This window comes from Lingula anatina, chromosome 3, assembly GCF_051362555.1.
Source record: "Lingula anatina isolate TDL-2025a chromosome 3, LinAna3.0, whole genome shotgun sequence".
Taxonomy (NCBI): domain Eukaryota; kingdom Metazoa; phylum Brachiopoda; class Lingulata; order Lingulida; family Lingulidae; genus Lingula; species Lingula anatina.
The window spans coordinates 17,488,152-17,508,941 of record NC_141769.1 but is presented as its reverse complement, the minus strand read 5'-3'; the positions used below and the strand labels follow the sequence as shown (position 1 = coordinate 17,508,941).

Genomic DNA, 20,790 nt, shown 5'->3' with positions numbered 1-20,790 from the left:
GTGTCCCTTCTTTGCTTCTTGTTTGGCGAAACAGCAGCATGTTGCCGTAATTAATTTGTTACCTTGTTTTCTGGGTGCTGATCACAATAGAAAACTGTATGCCGTCCGTTTTGCACTTGAAATGCCTAAATACAAATAGATTAATCAGCGACCCTGTGAAACCCACTTGGGGACAATTATTATTTCGAACGAAGTAAATTCGTTTTGGATGGAGCGTAATTAAATGCCTGGTCTAATATATATTTAAGATATTCTTTTAATATATATATATATATATATATATATATATATATATATATATATATATATATATATATATATATATATATAAATGCAATTAAGTTCACGGATAAATAATAAAGGAAGTGTTTAGTTAACAATGAGAATCAAGGGAAATATCGAACTGCGATCCAATTTTATTTTAATAAAACGTAAGTTATTCTGCCCCAATTAATCGCCGTGTACCATTAAACAGTTATCAAAGACAGTCGTAATCTTGAGCAATGGCAACTTGCCTTCTTTTCATGATAGATGGATGATGCCACGGTGACATCTAAACCCTTATCGTGCACAGGCTTTGGCCTTCACCTAGTTCCTCATACAAACATGCAAAGTAGGCTGTTCCCTGTACGATCCTGGTTCACATCAGGATAAAAGACACCACTGCCTGATATCTGATAAATAGCACTATATTTTTAATACTAATTTTGGTTAAGCTTTATGTTAATTAGAAAAAATGGGACTGATTGTTTGTTGGTGGATATCAAATAAGGTCAAAGCCAGGTACAGTCATTTTTCACTACATGGAAACACACCTTAGATTTTGAAGGCACCTAGAGAGATAGCTCACTTGCCCGATGCACCAAGGGGTACAGAAGACATCAAGGATGAAGATACTTTTACAGCTTTGGTTTTTGACAGTTTTCTGTCCTGTTGCCCTTGCTATGTGGGGTAAAGGGTGGAAAGACAAAATGGGCGGATCTTCTCAAGGTATCGTTGATATTTCTATGTCAACAATCCTAATACATTGTTTTTATAACTTAGCATTTCGAAAAGAAACAAGCTAGTACCTCACTCTCGTCAGTCGCATTTTACGATTTATCAATTCGACAGGAAGTAAATTCGTGGTCAACTGTAGCACTTACATCTCTCTCTCTCTCTTTTTTTTTTTTTTTTTTTTGGGGGGGGGGGGCTTGGAATATACAATATTTGTGCTGTTCATCCTTAAAAATCAGAATATATAAGCTTCATTTGACAACACCACATACTTGTCTAAAATGCCTTATACTATGTTTTGATACTTTTATTACACAACAGCTTGTATCTCACGTGAATATACGTGTGACCTGTACCTTTTAATCACACTTTAAGAGGGGTTTTAGGCAGTATGTTTACCATAGACAGCGGGGGAGTGTTATCTAAAGCTAGCTCGTGTTAACCGGATTTAAAGAGACAGCTTGGAATTTGGGCGAAAAGTAATAACCGATATGCATTCTGGACAAAGTATAGGTTCAACGAACACCTTATCGGCTTCATAAAACACACGCACACTTTTATTAATTAAACGTTTGGATTATTTTTCCTAACGTGACTTTTCATATAAAAAAATACCAAACTGAAAACAAAAAGGACAAAATGAACGTGATATCGTATGTACATGTATATATATAAGCCACAACTTCAATTGTTTATATCGGTGTGCCAATTCATCTTTTGTGAGGCAGATTGAAGATACAAAAAAGTTAACAATTTCACAATTTGGCAAAAAACATCATTCATTTCTTTTTCTTTTGTCAGTTTCATGTTTAAACTCTGAGTGGGTTGGGTATCCAAGAGGCAATTCTCGTACGCAGTTTAGACTATCCTGCACCAAACAGACATGGGCATTCGCTCACAAAGTCTGCCAGGATTTAGGGGGAACCCTCGCCGTGGTTGACAGTAGGGACGAGAATAACTTTTTGTCCGATTTGATAAAGAACGTGGGGGAAGCGTGGGTCGGCTTCACTGTCAGAAGATCGTCAGTTTCCTGTAAACCAAGGTAACTACAAACAATTAAGCTGTTTACCAAATTATGTTGATTTAAAGATATTTACAGGCATATATGTATCCTTCACTAAAATGTGAAAAGTTAATACATCTAACAGCGAATATCAATCACAGACATAGGGTATTAATACAATGTATCAAGGTAGAGTATATACATTTGTCCTCTTGTTTAGCTACTGCTTAGTGAAAGAAAGATTGTTGTGCTATATCATATCACTTTTTTTATATCCTATCACATTATTGTTGCAGTCAAAATAAAGAGAAAAAAGGTATGTTTATATTATGACGGATCCCTGGGAGACACAGTGTGGCACATGCCCTATCCATATATCTCCTCTGATACCTCAAATATAAATTTAAGCTTTCTCCCCCAACAATAATTAATTATTAATAAAATAGTAAATAAAAGCACGACAAGTGAAAATGGTCAATTTTATACATGCTCCCCCCCAACGCCAGCAGCAATATCCCGGATACTGAATTACGAACAGAGACTACGGGGGGGGGGGGGGGGGGGGGAATAAACTAAGGTCATAGTCAATCAATAGAGTCCTATAGATAATTTCCTAACCAATTTGAACATCCCAAAGCACTTTAATGTATACAGAGCGCTCTTACGATGGAGGGTAGGGCAAATTTAGGGTCCGACCTAGAACGCAGTCGAAGAAGGATATTGCCTGAAATATAAATCATATGTAGCATATAGATATATAGATTGGAACTGAATATTTCTTTAAGCGTGTGTATGATCGTCATCTTGGTTTAAGGCTTGGTCTTTGTCTTTGATTTTCAGTTCTGTGACGGGAACTTACTACAGATATCTGGCCATTTCTGACGACAGGTGTAAGACTAGTGAGTATTTCAGTACATTTGTATTTGTTTCCCACTCGGGTCTTTTATCAATCATTTTGGGCCAAGACTCACACAGGTCAATGTTTGTTTTAAAAGATAAATGATAGTTTTTTTTCTCATATAGACCTAATGTACCTTTTCCCCTAGGTAAAAACAGAACTTTGATGAGTTTGTGAGCATTTGGCCGTATAAATACTTGTATTAATTTTCAAGAACATTTTACACTTATTAACGTGTTTACAAACTGACACAAATGCCTTCGTGTTCTTTAAGAAAGAGGTAGCACATGTGGGTATTTAAAAACAACCGACACTTCAAAAATACGAGATGATGACTGCAATGGATTACGGCGGTTTGTTTGCGAGAAGCGGGCAGGTAAATATGTTTCCCTTTTTTCCATTCCTTATGGTGTTCAGCATAGTCTTCGTTTTGTTGTGAATAAGATTTAAATGGAAAGCCTATCAGACAGAAAAAAAATATCAGAACGGACATTGAAATATTCTATATCATCTGCTAGACAGCTAAGACACATAGAGGTTACGTTTGGACGAATGCTGAAAATCAAGGGTGGTAAAATAAGTATAATTAACTTTGATTAATAATGGGTTATTCTCGGTGTTCTTGAAAACGTCCAAAAATTTGCATAATATAAGGATTTTATAATAATAATAATAATAATAATAATAATATTATTATTATTATTATTATTATTATTAAGACGTAATCTATCAATCCTGGTAGGCTTGACTGCCTCTTTTGTTCCAAACCGTTGTTACATTATCTGGTATGTTTCACGGTTGATCTGTAGGCACGCCCTAATTCATAACTGGCCATGGGATCGATTGAATATTTTGCCCTTTTCACATAAGGTGCAACAACTTCAAGACCAACATCAACAGCAACGGTGTGTTCTGCAAACCCCTGTAAAAACGGCGGAAAATGCAAGGAGACTGGTAATAAAAGACGCAAACGGAGTAAAGACAGCTTTATCTCGGGGTTAGTCTCCGCTTTATTTAAACCGAAGGGGAATTCTGGTTCCGCAGAGAACACTGGTTATAGTTGTGAATGTCCTGCTGGCTTTGGTGGCAGCAACTGTGAAAAAAGACGTAGGTATAGTTTACGTGTTTTGCGCAAAACGATCCAAAAAGATCACATATAATTACAGGTGATAATTTCCAATATCATTTTCAGACATTAACGAAAAAAATAAAAAGGAGGATTAATCAACATTATGATGCAACTAAACATTTTCATGATATTTCCCACTACCCAGAATGCACGATGCCTTCAAGTCCATCTAAAACCAAAACGATTCAGGACCGAAACAACGTAGGAGAAAGCATTGTCTACAGGTGTTACTTTGGCTACACAGTTATTGCTGGGGATCTCGAGCGAAGATGTGAAGTTCAAGGATCGTCAACTAAATGGACTGGGTCGGCACCAACGTGTGTCCGTAACGGTAAATGCGCTGCTTTTGTTTAAAATCAGTAACAGTTTACTTTGATATTTATTGTGAATGGAACACCCTACATCGCAATAGAGCGTTTTAGATTGGAAACATATTTCATGCATAACAATCAAATCAAATCGATATGTTTTGGCTTCATGAACGCTTATGTGTGTGTGTGTATCTTGCAAGATTGAAATCCAGGCAGATTTAAAATATGATTAGGAAAAGACTAATTGTGAATAGATTAATCACGTCCGTAGTAAAGCAATATTAGTTATAGAATCTATCGTTTAGTACATCTTTTATTAACTATCTTGCATATGCGGGAATACAGAACAATTTTATTTTTATTACTTTTTTGCCTCACAGGAGCTTTCCCAGGGCTGTATAACAGCCCTGTATGTATTTTGATAAACACTTTGATAAACACCAAACTTCTTACATGACGCTATGAATGAAACAGTTTCGGGGGAATGGAAAATTCTGGCACCAACGGTAAGGCAATGCCCAAGGCCTTAAGTATTAAAAACACTTGACCGGGTAGCTATAGGTGTGGCAATTCAGGTAAAACAGGAAAAGGAAGTGGTTGTGGATTTAAACATCACATTTACAATATGACTGCCATAATATGTCATGTGTAGAAAACTCAGGTAAAACAGAACAGAAATTTTAGGAAAAATACTTGTTGTCTCAGATATTTATTTATTTTGTAATTTTTTTACCAACCCAGGCTGAGAGAAATAAAAACTACATACATAAATCTAACACAAAAAAAAATGACATCATTCACAAGTATGTTAAAATACATGTATAGCACAATGAGTAAAACAAATTGAAAGGTTTAATGAGATAATTGATCGGTTAGTAATAATAACACTACATCACAAACATTTTCCCTGAACTGTTAAAGCCTCATTAACAACCGGACGCACAATTTTTAAGATCGTGCGTCCCCTGCGAATATTGGGTGCAGTAGAATCCGTGGAGTTCGTAGAGGTAGAGGAAAGTTTGCAATGTAAAGGTGCCTTACGAGTCGCTGGGCCCACGTGAGATGTCTTTTCGATCAGGGACGCTAATTGCAAGTTGCGATGACCGTGGAGATTGTACTCTTTTCTTGAGTTTTTCTTTCTACCTGAGCACATGAACGCACTCACCAATTATGAAGGGAATGCACGGCGTCACTTTTGCTTCACATTTGCCTCACACGCTTGTGATGACGTACCGACGGCGTACGTCAGTTTTGCCAACTGTGCCCCCTTCTTTCTACTTCCCCCTACTTTTCTTCTCTTTCCCTTGCCTTTTGGAGGTATATGCAGGTATAGGTAGCTGAATTGAGCATTTGTATTTTTCTGAAAAATGTTGTGCACGTTGCACAATCGACGTTAACTGTACTCCTGGCGTGGGGGCCACGGACGTGCTACGCACACCCGTCGAGCTTTCGACTTTGTGCGTTAGCTGTAAGGGCGTGTGCCGTACTCAACACGCAAAGGGCACTTGCTCCTTAATTGCTTGCGACGTGCGTCTTGGACCACGCACGTCTCACTTGCGAACTTATTGTGAGGGGAGCAAGTTTACGCTTGCGGCCTCGCTCTTTGGAGATTTTTCGTAGAATCTTTTGAACATACCCAATATCCTCCGTACGCGCGAACTCCAAATTTCGCAAATAAGACTTGCGTGACAGGTGGAATTTGGAAGCAAATAGGCTGTAAGAGTCCGTACGGCTGGTTGTGACCGAGACTTGAGCTGTCATATATTTTTCCACTTTTTTGTGAAATATATGGCACAGCCTTCAAGCCCTTCTCCATCACCAACAGCTAGTGACTGTGGTTAAGAATGTAAAAGTATAATGAATAAAATGTTTGTCAAAGTACAGCAAGACTGATGTGCAGCGAAAGAGGCCCCTCTGTGAGGCAAACGTGTTGTCACCCCCATATGCACGGCAGTGAATACAAGATTTTCTTAACCATATGTTGTATAACTAAAATGGCTCTATTGAGGATGTGATTAAGATATATATATGATTTTAAAATGTGTTTAACTTTCAATCAGGCCTGAGTGGATTTAAAACCAATACAGGCAAGATTGCGATGTCACTTTCTCCTATAGACAATAGGCGGATATAACATCTGCCGGTCTGGACGTCAATCTTGCCTGTGACATATATACATGTATGGTATATTTATTTTTAGATGAATGAAAGAACATCCCAGCGAGTTTAACTGACGAAAGTCGTGTATTTTAATTATTGTTTCGTTTGGTAAAAGCAAGAGCCAGGCTAACTAGTTATTAAGTAAATATGGATACTGACGCCAAGATAATCCATATGCTATATTGTAATCTTACAGATCTAATGGTCAATTTCCATCTATTCCAGAGTGCTTTAGTTCCCCGTGTCAAAATGACGGTAAATGTACAAACACTGCTGAAGGATACAAGTGTTCTTGTCCAACTGGTTTCACTGGAAGAAAATGTGAAATAAACATTAACGATTGTAATCCTAACCCATGCCTTTCAAACGGAAGATGCCTAGACGGTGTAAATACGTACGTTTGCCTTTGTAATGTTGGTTTCACTGGGAAACACTGCCAGACAAACATTAACGAGTGTGCATCGAATCCGTGTAAACATGGCACTTGCCGCGACCTTAAGGCTGCATACGCTTGTCATTGTGATTATGGGTTCACCGGTGTCCATTGTGAAACGAATATAAACGAGTGTGCTTCCCAACCTTGCAAAAATGGCGGCAGATGTGTCGATGGAGTGAATGGATTCCAATGTACCTGTCCAGGTGGGTTCACAGGTGTCCATTGTGAAACAAATATAGACGAGTGTTTTTCCCAACCTTGTACAAATGGCGGAAGTTGTGTCGATGAAGTCAATGGATTTAAATGCACTTGCCCAGCTGGGTTCACTGGTGTCCAGTGTGAAACAAATATAGACGAATGTGCCTCCCAGCCTTGTGAAAATGGCGCCTTCTGCGCAGATAAAGTCAATGGATTTGCTTGTGAATGCTTATCGGGATATTCCGGTTTAACTTGCAATGTGAATGTAAATGAATGTTCCTCGAACCCGTGTCTCAAAGGACTTTGCATAGATGCAGTGAATGGATACAAATGCCTCTGTCCGGCTGGTTTCACTGGCAAACGTTGTGAAACAAACATTGATGAGTGCGCCTCTGGTCCTTGCAAAAATGATGGCGGATGTGTTGACACAGTCAATGGATTCAAATGCACCTGCCCAGCTGGCTTTACCGGTGTCCAGTGTGAAACGAATATAGACGAATGTGCCTCTCAACCTTGCAAAAATGGCGGCTTTTGTACAGATGAAGTCAATAAATTCAAATGTGATTGTGTGGCCGGGTATACGGGTTTGACCTGTGAGACAGACGTAGACGAATGTTCTTCTACTCCTTGTAAGAACGGCGGTAAGTGCAATGATGCTGTTAATGGCTACAGTTGTACTTGCCGTGGTGGATGGACCGGTCCGTTATGTGAGGTTGCCATTGATGAGTGCTCATCTATCCCGTGTCAACACAAAGGTTTATGTAAAGATGAGATCAACGGCTATACGTGTACCTGCCAAAGAGGATACACTGGCAATAACTGCCAATTTGACATAGATGAATGCAAATCGTCACCTTGTCAAAATGGTGGTACATGTAGAGACGCCGTCAACAAATATAGCTGTACTTGTTTGCCTGGATTTGCCGGCCCTACATGTGAAACCAATATAGACGAATGTGCATCTAACCCTTGCATGAATGGTGCAACGTGTATTGATGGTATGAATGAATTTACATGTGCATGCAAACCTGGATTTGCCGGTCTTACATGCCAAACCAATATAGACGAATGTGCATCTAACCCTTGTATGAATGGTGCAACGTGTATTGATGGTGTTAATGCATTTACATGCGCCTGCAAAGCTGGTTTTACCGACCCTACATGCATAACCAATATTGACGAATGTGAATCTAACCCTTGCAAGAATGGAGCAACGTGTATTGATGGTGTGGATAGTTTCACATGCTCATGCAAACCTGGCTTTACCGACTCTACTTGTGAAACCAATATCAACGAATGTGCGTCTGATCCTTGCAAGAATGGTGCAACGTGTATTGATGGTGTGAATGAATTTACATGTGGATGCACGACTGGATTTACCGACCGTACATGCCAAACCAATATTGACGAATGTGCGTCTAACCCTTGCATGAATGATGCAACATGTATTGACGGTGTGAATGGATTTACATGTGGATGCACACCTGGATTTGCTGGTCTTACATGCCAAACCAATATAGACGAATGTGCATCTAACCCTTGCAAGAATGGTGCAACGTGTATTGATGGTGTGAATGAATTTACATGCGCCTGCAAAGCTGGATTTACCGACCCAACATGTGAAACCAATATTGATGAATGTGTATCTAACCCTTGCATGAATGGTGCAACATGTATTGATGGTGTGAATGAATACACGTGTGCCTGCAAACCTGGTTTTACCGACCGCACATGCCAAACCAATATAGCAGAATGTGCGTCTAACCCTTGCATGAATGGTGCAACGTGTATTGACGGTGTGAATGGATTTACATGTGGATGCACACTTGGATTTGCTGGTCTTACATGCCAGACCAATATAGACGAATGTGCATCTAACCCTTGCATGAATGGTGCAACGTGTATTGATGGTGTGAATGAATTTACATGCGCCTGCAAAGCTGGATTTACCGACCCTACATGCATAACCAATATTGACGAATGTGCGTCTAACCCTTGCATGAATGATGCAACATGTATTGACGGTGTGAATGGATTTACATGTGGATGCACACCTGGATTTGCTGGTCTTACATGCCAAACCAATATAGACGAATGTACATCTAACCCTTGCAAGAATGGTGCAACGTGTATTGATGGTGTGAATGAATTTACATGCGCCTGCAAAGCTGGATTTACCGACCCAACATGTGAAACCAATATTGATGAATGTGTATCTAACCCTTGCATGAATGATGCAACATGTATTGATGGTGTGAATGAATACACGTGTGCCTGCAAACCTGGTTTTACCGACCGCACATGCCAAACCAATATAGCGGAATGTGCGTCTAACCCTTGCATGAATGGTGCAACGTGTATTGACGGTGTGAATGGATTTACATGTGGATGCACACCTGGATTTGCTGGTCTTACATGCCAGACCAATATAGACGAATGTGCATCTAACCCTTGCATGAATGGTGCAACGTGTATTGATGGTGTGAATGAATTTACATGCGCCTGCAAAGCTGGATTTACCGACCCTACATGCATAACCAATATTGACGAATGTGCATCTAACCCTTGCAAGAATGGAGCAACGTGTATTGATGGTGTGGATAGTTTCACATGCTCATGCAAACCTGGCTTTACCGACCCTACTTGTGAAACCAATATCAACGAATGTGCGTCTGATCCTTGCATGAATGGTGCAACATGTATTGATGTTGTGAATGAATACACGTGTGCCTGCAAACCTGGTTTTACCGACCGTACATGCCAAACCAATATAGACGAATGTGCATCTAACCCTTGCAAGAATGGTGCAACGTGTATTGATGGTGTAAAAGGATTTACATGTGCATGTATACCTGGATTTACCGGCCTTACATGTGAAACCAATATCAACGAATGCACATCTGACCCCTGTCAGAACGAAGCAACATGTGTAGATGGCGTTAACGGGTATAACTGTGTATGTCCGGAAGGGCATACTGGTTCTTTGTGTGAAATCGATATAAACGAATGCGCATCCAATCCATGTCTCAATGGAGGAATGTGTGCGGATGGCGTGAATGGGTATACATGCATGTGTCCCGCAGGGTTTTCAGGCTATAGCTGTGAAACCAACGTTGATGAGTGCAAATCAAACCCTTGCCAAAATGGCGGCAGTTGCAAAGATGCAATCAACGGATATATCTGCACCTGCCCAGCGGGATTTACAGGACCAAACTGCGAGACTGATATCTACGAGTGTACCCCTAATCCGTGTAAGAATGGTCTTTGTTTCGATGGTATAAACAGTTTCACTTGTATGTGTGGTTCTGGTTTTGCTGGTCCCACCTGCGAAATCAACATTAACGAATGTGCCTCCAACCCTTGTAAGAACGGCGCAACTTGCACCGACGATATTGACAGGTACAAATGCAATTGTTTAGCGGGATATATTGGTTTGCATTGTGAATCCAATGTCGATGAATGTTCATCTAATCCCTGTGGTAGCGGAGGTACCTGCTTGGATAGTGTAAACGGATACACGTGCACATGTCCAGTTGGTTATACAGGGACTAACTGCCAGACAAACGTCGATGAATGTGCGTCTAACCCCTGTGGTAGCGGGGGAACCTGCTTGGATGGTGTAAACGGATACAAGTGTAACTGTGAAGTTGGTTATACAGGGACTAACTGCCAGACAAACGTCGATGAATGCTCATCTAATCCCTGTGGCAAGGGACTATGTCTCGACGGAATCGACAGTTTTTCTTGTCTCTGTCAGGCTGGATATGCGGGACCAACCTGCCTGATAGACGTTGATGAATGTTCCTCCAACCCGTGCTTAAATGATGGTACTTGTGTGGATAAGGTGGACGGATACACCTGTATTTGCCCTGCTGGTTACAGTGGAGACACGTGTGGAGTATTACCAACTACCAAAACCACCACGACTCTGCCCACCACGACGGTTGCAAAGGGTGAGTATATATGCATTGGCTAAAGGAGTACACGTACATTTTCTTCAAGTTGCAGAAAATTAATTGTATAAAATGGATTGGGGATCACGATTAACCTACTTTTTGTATCAATTAAAATTTTAAGCTAGCTGGAAAAACATTAAATATGTAGGAAATGTACGTTATTTAAATGAGCATTTCATTCTTCTAACTTCGTGAAGATAATGGAACTGGGAACGAGCTCAAAGTGAATACTTTGATTCATAAAGTAAAACCATACTGAGATTATGAGGAAATAAAGCTAATACTGGATCTTACGTCGAAACGTAGATCACGACGTTTTGACCTTATTGCATGGTCTTCTACTAGGTCAAGGCCAAAACGTCACCACGCATCACCGGTAACAACTGTACATCAGTTGAACCGAAGACATTGCCAGTACTACATCTAATTATTTTCTCATTATCTTATTGGCAATGAGCTGTTATAAATAATTAATGAGACATTTAGCATTACGTGTATTTATTATGTTTTCAAGATCCTTGCAATCCGAACCCTTGTCCAGAAAAAGAACCCGGACAACCAATTATGTGTCAACCCTCTAACGGGGGCTATGAATGTATTCGGCCAAATGGTGAGTGTTAGAAAACCACATGGCTACTGGGTATATTTTTCAAACAAATGAAGTACTTGTCAATCTTAACTATTTATCATTGCGATGTACAAATGTAAGACGACATGATAGTGCTGTCCTTAGCAGCCATTTTAGTAACATTTTCGCATGATTTAAATCATTCACCTAAATGCCTCGTGACTGAAGAATGGTGCAACAAACACTCCACAAAGATTAAGATATTTTCTATTTCCTCTTTTTTTTTTTTTTTTTTTTTTTTTTTTTTTTTTTTTTGTAGACTACTGCTTGGTCAACAATACCTTGTACAAAAATATGGAAACCTGGGAAATTGGTTGTGAGAAAACTTGTCATTGTATCAAGGCTTCAGTGAACTTCTATTACTGTGAACCTAAGTAAGTTACGGCAATACTTTGACAACACAATTTTAATTCTTGTTCTATATAAGAGATGATAATTTGTATGATTTTCCATTAAAAAAAGTGTATTATCATAAAATATTAAAAAGAAAAAACGCAATTTTTGTGAAATAAGATCAAATCAAAACCGTTGTGTTTACACTTTGGATGTTTCACTGAAACTCAATGAAGATGGATGGCATTCCAGGTGCAGCACTGATTGGAGAGCAGTTGGAATCCCATCCGGGTGTAAACTGAATCCTCCCAAACCCGGCGAATGCTGTGAAACGCTGAATTGCGATCAGCTTACACCCCCGCCTTAGACACGGAAAGACAATTCGATCAATTGACAGCTTTGTTGGAAATTACATTTAGATGGAATAAAAGTTAATTGTGAAGGGCAGTTATAAGAACGAGTGTCGTTTCGATAGCATTTAAGTCATAATAATATGTGCTTATAAGGCTGTGAAAAAAATCAAACAATGACCGGGTGTATATTGATATCTGTGTCTTTAAAGGTAAATTATAAGAACATCTTTACGCATTTTAAATTATTTCGGATATCAGTAGGAAAAAATAAAGTCTTGATTTCTTGGCCTATGTAGAAATTGTACTCGCGTAAATTCACATTGCATGCAAAGCATGATTTTTTTTTTTTTTTTTTGCTAAATGAAATTTAACAATGACAATAAAACACTGCCAAGATTTTTGAGTAGCGGTTATTTATTTTTTTTTTTTTCAGATAAAACGTTTTTTTTTTAATTTAAATGCAAGCACATTGGATATGTTCGCTTTTGTTAATTATAAGAATACAGGGCACATTTGGAGCCCGTGTTAAGTACAGGAATGTTACCCATACTGTTAAGATGACAAATGACTGCAACAGTCTGTATATTTGGCTGCCCGACACAAAAACAGCTACCAAACCTATAGAACAAATCTTTAATGCCCGTTCCTTATAGTCTATTACCGCCCCCCTCTCGTTCTAGCGATCCCAGTGGAGACGGCTAGACATGTGCAGTACTAACTTTTTGATGCAATTGTACAGCTTGGTGTCATTGTTGGCGATATCCAAATATAAATCGACACACCTTTAAACATGTAAAACAAAATCTGAATTAGGGTTCTTATACCGCCCCTTTTCGTTCCTTGCGATCCCAATTGAGACGGCTAGACATGTGTAGCATTTATGTTGGGTTATGTGTAGTAATATTTTGAAGCTCTTCAATGAACGAATAGTGGGGGTGTAAATTTAAGCGATATTTAATCACCCTTTACACCTGTTTTTGTGTGCAGCACGTGTAGCAGCGGCACAGTCAGCCTACGCCCGGTGTTATCACGCACGGTACCCGTGCATAGACTTAGCCTAGATCTCAACATATTTTAGTTAATGTATAGACACCAGATGTGCTTTAACCAACACTTTTGTCGGTGACCGAGAGTGGTTTAGGTGGTGTCAAAATGCGGTTCACCCTGTTCTTAGTCGTATTTGCATGTTTGACGCTACAAGACACGCTTGGGACAGGAACGCTTACAAAGATGAAGGCAAGACCTAAACGTTCAAAGGGCAAGTAGTTTTTAACACACGGGCCAGTGTAAGAGATGCTTAAAATTTGAATGTAGATGTGAAAGACTAATGCCTCTCCCCGAATGTCCACTTTACATTAACGGCGGTCGAAGTGGCATGGGTACGCTCCGATATCGAAGCATTGAAAGTTTTGTCATGCCAGTCAATGCTAGTTTAGCATGTTTTAAAAAATTGTTTATATCTTTTGATACCATCATTTAAAGATTACGGTTCGATTCGCCATTTCAGGGGGTGTTTGCACATCCCCTGCTGCACCACCAAATACGGATGGCAACGTTAACTCCGAAAGCACCTATAAACCAAACCAGAAAATAAAGTACAAGTGTTTGAAAGACTACGTACACACAGCTGGTTCCTTGGTGAGGAAGTGTGACAAAGATGGAACTTGGAGTGATTCGGAACCGAGATGTGTTCGTAAGTTGCATGTTTAGTTGCAAAAAAAAAAAATATATATATATATATACTGGACAAAAGAAGTGTCACCCCTACTGAACCAATACTATGGGGGAGATAAATGACTGTGGAATGATATGCTCCTGGTATCATTTTATTAACATCAAATTTCACAAAAAATCACAAAATGAGAACAAAATATACATTCTACCAAAATATGCAGTTTCAAGTCCAAAATTAGTACTTAGTGGCATAGCCAATTGACCTAATAATAGGTGCCAGTCTACGAAGCAAGGTTTCATGTAATTGTCTGATGCGTTCAGCGCTTATGCTGGCCCAAGCATGAAACACTGAATATAACAGAGTTTCTCTGCTGGTAAGACGGGCATTTGTGAAAAGTTTTGACATATAATTCCACACATTTTCTATTATGTTTGCATCCGGACTCTGGGCAGGCCACATCACCCTGCGAATGCCCTGTTGGTCAAACCAATCATCAACTGCTCTGGGCCTGTGACAAGGAGCATTGTCATCCTGGTGAACAAATGAATAATTCCTGTCACCAAACATGTTAGTGATAGATAGTAGCAAGCCTGACTCCAAAACATCGATATATTTCTAGTGATTCATGTTTACATTAACCACTATCAATTCGCCCACGCCATGGATGCTGATGCAGTCCCACACCATGATGAATATGCTGCTCCGGGTTCGAAAATTCAGTGCATGTGGTTCAAATGCTTTACCAGCAGTTTGCCAGCATTTTACCCGTCTGTCATCAGAGGTCAGACCAAAGCGACACTTATCAGAAAAAAATATATAGGACCAATTGTCATGAACTGTCCAGTTCCAGATCCTGTTGACCCTAGTTTACTCTACGTTGCCTGTTTTGTAACGATATAAGAGGTTTCAGTCTTGCTACCCTGCTGTACACTCTCAGAGCATGTAACCGACGCCTAGCAATTTTCACAGACACATTCTTATGTGTGAAATTGTTCCACTGTGTTGTCAACTGACAAGCAGTGTCGAACTTTGACAACCTGGACATCAAAATCAGTCGTCGGTCTTCACGGCCAGTATTTTTTTCTTGAACGACCCATCAGAGGCAATTTGTCTCTTGATCCAGTGTTTCTATACCGAGACCAGACCCTCTGCACCGTTCTGACTGAACAATTCAATTGTATCGATATTCTGACATTGCTTATATTCCGCCTCTTCAGGTTAATAACTTGCACCTATAACCGTTACATAATTGCTTGTATCTTGCCATATTGGAGGAAGACAGGAATAACATTTGCTGTACATGTACAAGACCAACAATACAATTTCATGGTATAGCGGTTTTATACTCATTAGTCACATTATAAGTAGACCAGGCATTATAAGTACCCAAGATCTGCCTACTTTTATTACTCTGAGGTAGGGGGTGACACTTCTTTTGTCCAGTGTGTGTATATATATATATATATAAATAAAACATTGTACAAAATGTTCACCATTCTAATGTACAACAGATAATCAAACGAAGATGATAATGCAATTTTCATACTTCTGTGCAGCTGAATTTCCTTTTATATTCTAATTTTTTTTTATTTATAAACTTGCATTCACAATTAATTGATGGTCATACACTTCAATTCTTCTTGATAATTTCAGCCAATTTTTGTAAACCCCCTAAGATGCCACCAAACATGGACGACAAAATTAAAGTCGAAGATACATATGGCGGCAAACAGAAAATAAAGTACAAATGCCAGAAGGATCATGCTCTCACATCTGGTTCCTTGGAGAGAACATGTGAAATAGGCGGCACTTGGAGTGGCTCGGAACCTAAATGTGCCCGTAAGTAGGTCAATAAGAGATACGCTTGGTCTTACTCCTCAATTCTGATTACATTCGAACAAAAATTCAGTTCTTATAGAATAGCAATGTTACATAGTATTTTGATAACAATTTAAATTAGTACATCACTACATGCAATGAATTTGAAAAATCGACCTACCAGCAGATATGCAACATGATTTCCTTTAATGACCCATTCTGTATCAATGTTAAAACATTTATCTTGTTTTTCAGTAAAAGAGTCCATAAAATTCTGTACACCTCCCCAAATGCCACCAAACATGGACGGCAAACTTAAACTGAAAGATACATATAACGTAAAGCAAAAAATAAAGTACAAATGCCGGAAGGATTATATCCTAACAGCTGGTTCCTTGGAGAGAAGCTGTGAAAAAGGCGGCACTTGGAGCGGCTCAGAACCTAAATGTGTCCGTAAGTAGGTCAATCACAGACACAGACAAACTTTTGTAGTTGTCTTTATTTATGAGTTCGTCACGTTCAAATCAATCTCTTTGAGCTATAGAAGCTGTATGCAAGGTAACCTTTATAACTGCTTATAATTAACTGGCATTTTCAGTGAGCTTTTGCACCCGCAATAACGCACCAAGCAACGTTGAGGGAATTGTTCCATTTAAGAACCATTATTATCTGAACGAAGCCGTAAAGTACAAGTGCAAGAAAGGTTATGTGCATCTCTCCGGCCCCGTGAAGCAGACGTGTCGGTTGGGCGGCATTTGGAGTGGATCGTGGCCACACTGTGACCGTACGTTTATAATAATAATGATAATGATAATAATAATAATAATAAACTTTATTTAAAGAAGGTAAAACATTGCTTCGTCGTTTTAGCACTGACTAGCCAAACATAACCGAGTGACAAACAAACACAATAATTTGATATAAAAAATACAATTGTTTTAATTATAAGAGTTTATTTGATGAGGAGGGGGAGGGAGGTGCCCACTTAATCTCTACTGTCATAAAACTACGAATAATATAACTTAATTTAAATTGACGACTGTTAATGAACAAGAGTAATCCCTACGACATAGTAATTAAATGTGACGTTTCCATCTCTGTCCACAAAACAGATACTTTAATCCTTTTGCTTTCATCATAATCAGATATATATATATATATATATGATTGTTTGTGTTTTAATTCAGTTTGCCCAGCCCTAAAAAAACCAGCCCATGGTACTATGCAAGTGACCGGTAACCAAAGAGGACAGACGGTGAGATACGCGTGCGACAGTGGGTACATTATGACCGCAGGTAACAGGGTCCGTAGATGCCAGGTGAACAACAACCTGGCACAGCTACGCTGGAATGGAACAGAACCGACATGCTCATTACGTGGTACTGTACTCTTTTAACTTCTTTTTGTAATTTGTGATTTTGATTCATTATATGAAATTGTAGCAATTAAATCGCAATATTAGGAGAAGTTGGGTCAATGCAAATTACAGTTCAGTAATAGTCGATGAATGTTGGTGAGACCGCACCAGAATCTTGACACTGTGGCCCTGGGTAGACTTTAAACCACACTTATCGGGTTTAATCCATCCATCCTGTGTATGCTGTAACACCTGTGATGATTATCACTAGTCACATCAAGGACGTAAAGTATGATAGATAAATTTATGGTGAAAGATAAACAAGAGAGAATATCCGTAGTTTGGTTCATAATGCGTTTATGCCGTACGTTATCCCCCCCCCCCCCCCCAAAAAAAAAAAAGAGGCAATAACTGGAATTTAAAGTTATTTTTTACCGTTTACTGCAGTAAATCAAATTAAGAGATCATTTCTTAAATACATTTCAACTAACAAATGCTAAGGAACTCTAAAAGACCTAATACATTTTGGGCATTATCAATAAAATAAAAATATGAGAATATACCTTCCCTTGTGATTGCTGATCGGCAAGCGATATAATATTTCCTGCAGTTACTTCATATTCCCTCTGTGTCATTCATTTGCAAACAGAATACCTCAAGTTTTCGATACCACCCAACATTTTCGATCTGATTATTTGCTTCCAACAGGGTAGGGTGGATTTCCACTGGGGTTAATGTCAAAGTTATCATACTTATTAATTTATAAAATTCTGTTTCATTTGTCGTCGCCTCGCACTTATTTTAAATACCTGTCGTATTTTTAATTACAGAATGCATCACAAGGTCCCCATGCCAAAACAACGGGACATGCAGAGACACTGCAAAGGGATATGCCTGCACCTGTTCCTCTGGTTTTACGGGAAAGGACTGCGAAACCAACATAAACGACTGTCATTCCGCACCTTGTAAAAATGGTGCTAAGTGCACCGACAGAGTGAATGGTTTCTCGTGCGACTGCGCGTCTGGGTTCACGGGAGAAACGTGCGATGTGAACATCAATGAGTGCCTTTTCTCACCTTGTAAAAGTGGTGGGACGTGTACGGACGGCATTAATGGGTATACATGTATCTGTCCAGTAGGATTCACCGGGGCCAACTGTGAAACCAACACAGATAACTGTGCCTCTAAACCTTGTCAGAATGGAGCAAGCTGTACCGACGATATCAACAGCTATACGTGTTCGTGTCTTGCAGGATTTACCGGTCAAAACTGTGAAACAAACGTGGATGACTGCGCGTCTAAACCGTGCAAAAATGGGGCCTCTTGTACAGACCTCATCGCCAGCTATGCTTGCTCCTGTCCTGTTGGATTTACCGGTGACAACTGTGAAACCAACATCGACGAATGCGCATCCAACCCTTGCCTTAACGGTGGAACGTGCAGTGACACCATAGGCGGCTACTCTTGTGCGTGTCTTAACGGGTACAGCGGATTATTCTGTCAAACCCAGAGAGACCAGTGTGCCTCAGATCCTTGCAGAAATGGTGGAACATGCATAAATAAGGGACATGGATACACGTGCTTGTGCCAGCTGGGATTTAAAGGTATGAATTGTGAGCTTCCTGCGACCACAGTGCCGAGTATCAACGTGGCAACTACCCCTTCGACAATGAAACCCAAAGGTAGGTTTATAATGCTCGTTTGGTTTCATTCAGAAATATTTGAAAAGAAAGGTTTTCGACAGGGTATTCTTATTTTCTGTACCCGACTTCGCTGCTTTATTGCTATGTGAACAATCTTAAAAAGACACTAGTGCATCACGACAATTGTTGCAAAAATGAAATGCAAATTAATGGAAAATGTTCTAAAAGAGACCATGATAACTAATCTATTTTATTACAATATAATAATTTGTTATTTATTTTTGAAAAACCAATATTGAAAGACCTCAATTATTTTTTGTGTTATAGGCTACTGTATGGCTGATAATAAACTCTACAAGGAAGGGGAAACATGGGACATCGGTTGCCAGCAAACATGTCGGTGCATTTCCTCAGATATGAACTTCTACTACTGCGAAGCCAAGTATGTTGTTAGACTTTGGTTATTATAGATTGTGAAACCAAGTATCAGAGACATACTCTTATCACCCTTATACTACTGGCATGTTTTTTTTAATATTGAGTTCTCAGAAAAAAAGCTACAGTATATATGCAATAATTAGTAATTCTCCAATAAGCTGCAATTTTCAGTAGGAACTAAAATTCTGCGCTTAGGTGAAATGTAGCTGGTTTGTTGTATCACTGTTGCATTTTGCCTTACAGGTGTAGCACTGATTGGAAAACGGTGGGGCTTCAGACTGGGTGTAAACTGATCCCTCCCAAACCCGGAGAGTGCTGCGAAACGCTCAACTGTGACCAGCTTACACCACCACCGTAAATTGTAGGGCGGCATGACGTCAGACATTGAGTTATCTACAACAGAACGCCCTTAAAATAGCAGTTAACATAAATGGACGATTCAACGAACATTGTATGAAAATGAAACATTTTCAAATATTTACCAAAACTATAATATTATATATTTCGAATTTTATTAGAATAATTCGACAGAGTAATGGGTTATAGTTTTTTTTTCCTTTTTAAAATTATTATAACCATGTTTAGCGATTTAAAACAGAAATCATAAGTTGTTTAAAACTTAAATGAAAGTAATGTGTAAGTTGAGATTTTTTGTGAAATTGAAGCTTTCTAATAAGATGTCTGAAAACTCATTTCGGTTTCCGATATATATAACTGAAATACAATTCGGCGGTACGGATACGTGTATTTGTTCTTATTTTTACTTCATATACCATTGCCACATTTAAACACTACATAATGCAGTTCAATTAATATGTTAACATTTGTCACAAAAAGTTAAATTTAATCTAAATATTTACAGGTTTTAAATTGAGAAACGTGCCTACACTATTTAATTCATGTCCAGCTTTCTTCCATTCACTGCCAGTAGCCAAGCGTGACCCTACTCGATCTGCTACACTTAATCACAGTCAGTATATGTTATCGAATAGGGATCGCCCGTTGAAGTATCGGTAATTTAATTGGTTTGGGATAATAAATAAAACAGCTCTTTACGTCAGGAGTAACGCTGCTTGTATAATCTTTAGAGGTACGAGTAAGATTTCGGGTAGTCTGTTTTTATATATTCTTTATCTATTCAGGGACTAGGTCGTGGGTAATATTTAGAGTCGGCTTTTCGATCAGCATATATATATATTTACACAGATATAGAAACCATTATGTCATGCCCACAAAACACATAATGATTAAATGACACATTGGAGCATCTAGCTTTTTCCATAAATAGAACGATACTCTTTATTAGTATTATAATTAAGACAAATTTTTGCCAGAAACAGTTGATTTTTTTCCTCTTTTTTATTTATAGATTCCTAAATTAAAAAAAAATTGCACCTGCCCCAAATTGAAGCAGTAAATGTATAAACATGGAGACACATATGCACAGTTAATCATGAA

At 38.9% G+C, this 20,790-nt stretch overlaps 1 protein-coding gene across 1 annotated transcript; it reads left to right on the top strand.

Annotated features, from left to right (window-relative positions):
* The first annotated feature begins 665 nt into the window (after positions 1 to 665).
* LOC106173308 (uncharacterized) lies at positions 666 to 19,868 on the top strand. Its single transcript, XM_087008008.1, has 19 exons — positions 666 to 990; positions 1,798 to 2,038; positions 2,840 to 2,898; positions 3,172 to 3,273; positions 3,768 to 4,004; positions 4,172 to 4,357; positions 6,723 to 11,084; positions 11,602 to 11,697; positions 11,975 to 12,089; positions 12,301 to 12,412; positions 13,509 to 13,659; positions 13,909 to 14,094; positions 15,730 to 15,915; positions 16,150 to 16,347; positions 16,493 to 16,678; positions 17,082 to 17,273; positions 18,082 to 18,933; positions 19,222 to 19,336; positions 19,576 to 19,868. The coding sequence occupies exons 1-19, from the start codon at positions 858 to 860 to the stop codon at positions 19,688 to 19,690; spliced, it is 7,824 nt and encodes a 2,607-aa protein (XP_086864134.1). The 5' UTR covers positions 666 to 857; the 3' UTR covers positions 19,691 to 19,868.
* Positions 19,869 to 20,790: the final 922 nt, after the last annotated feature.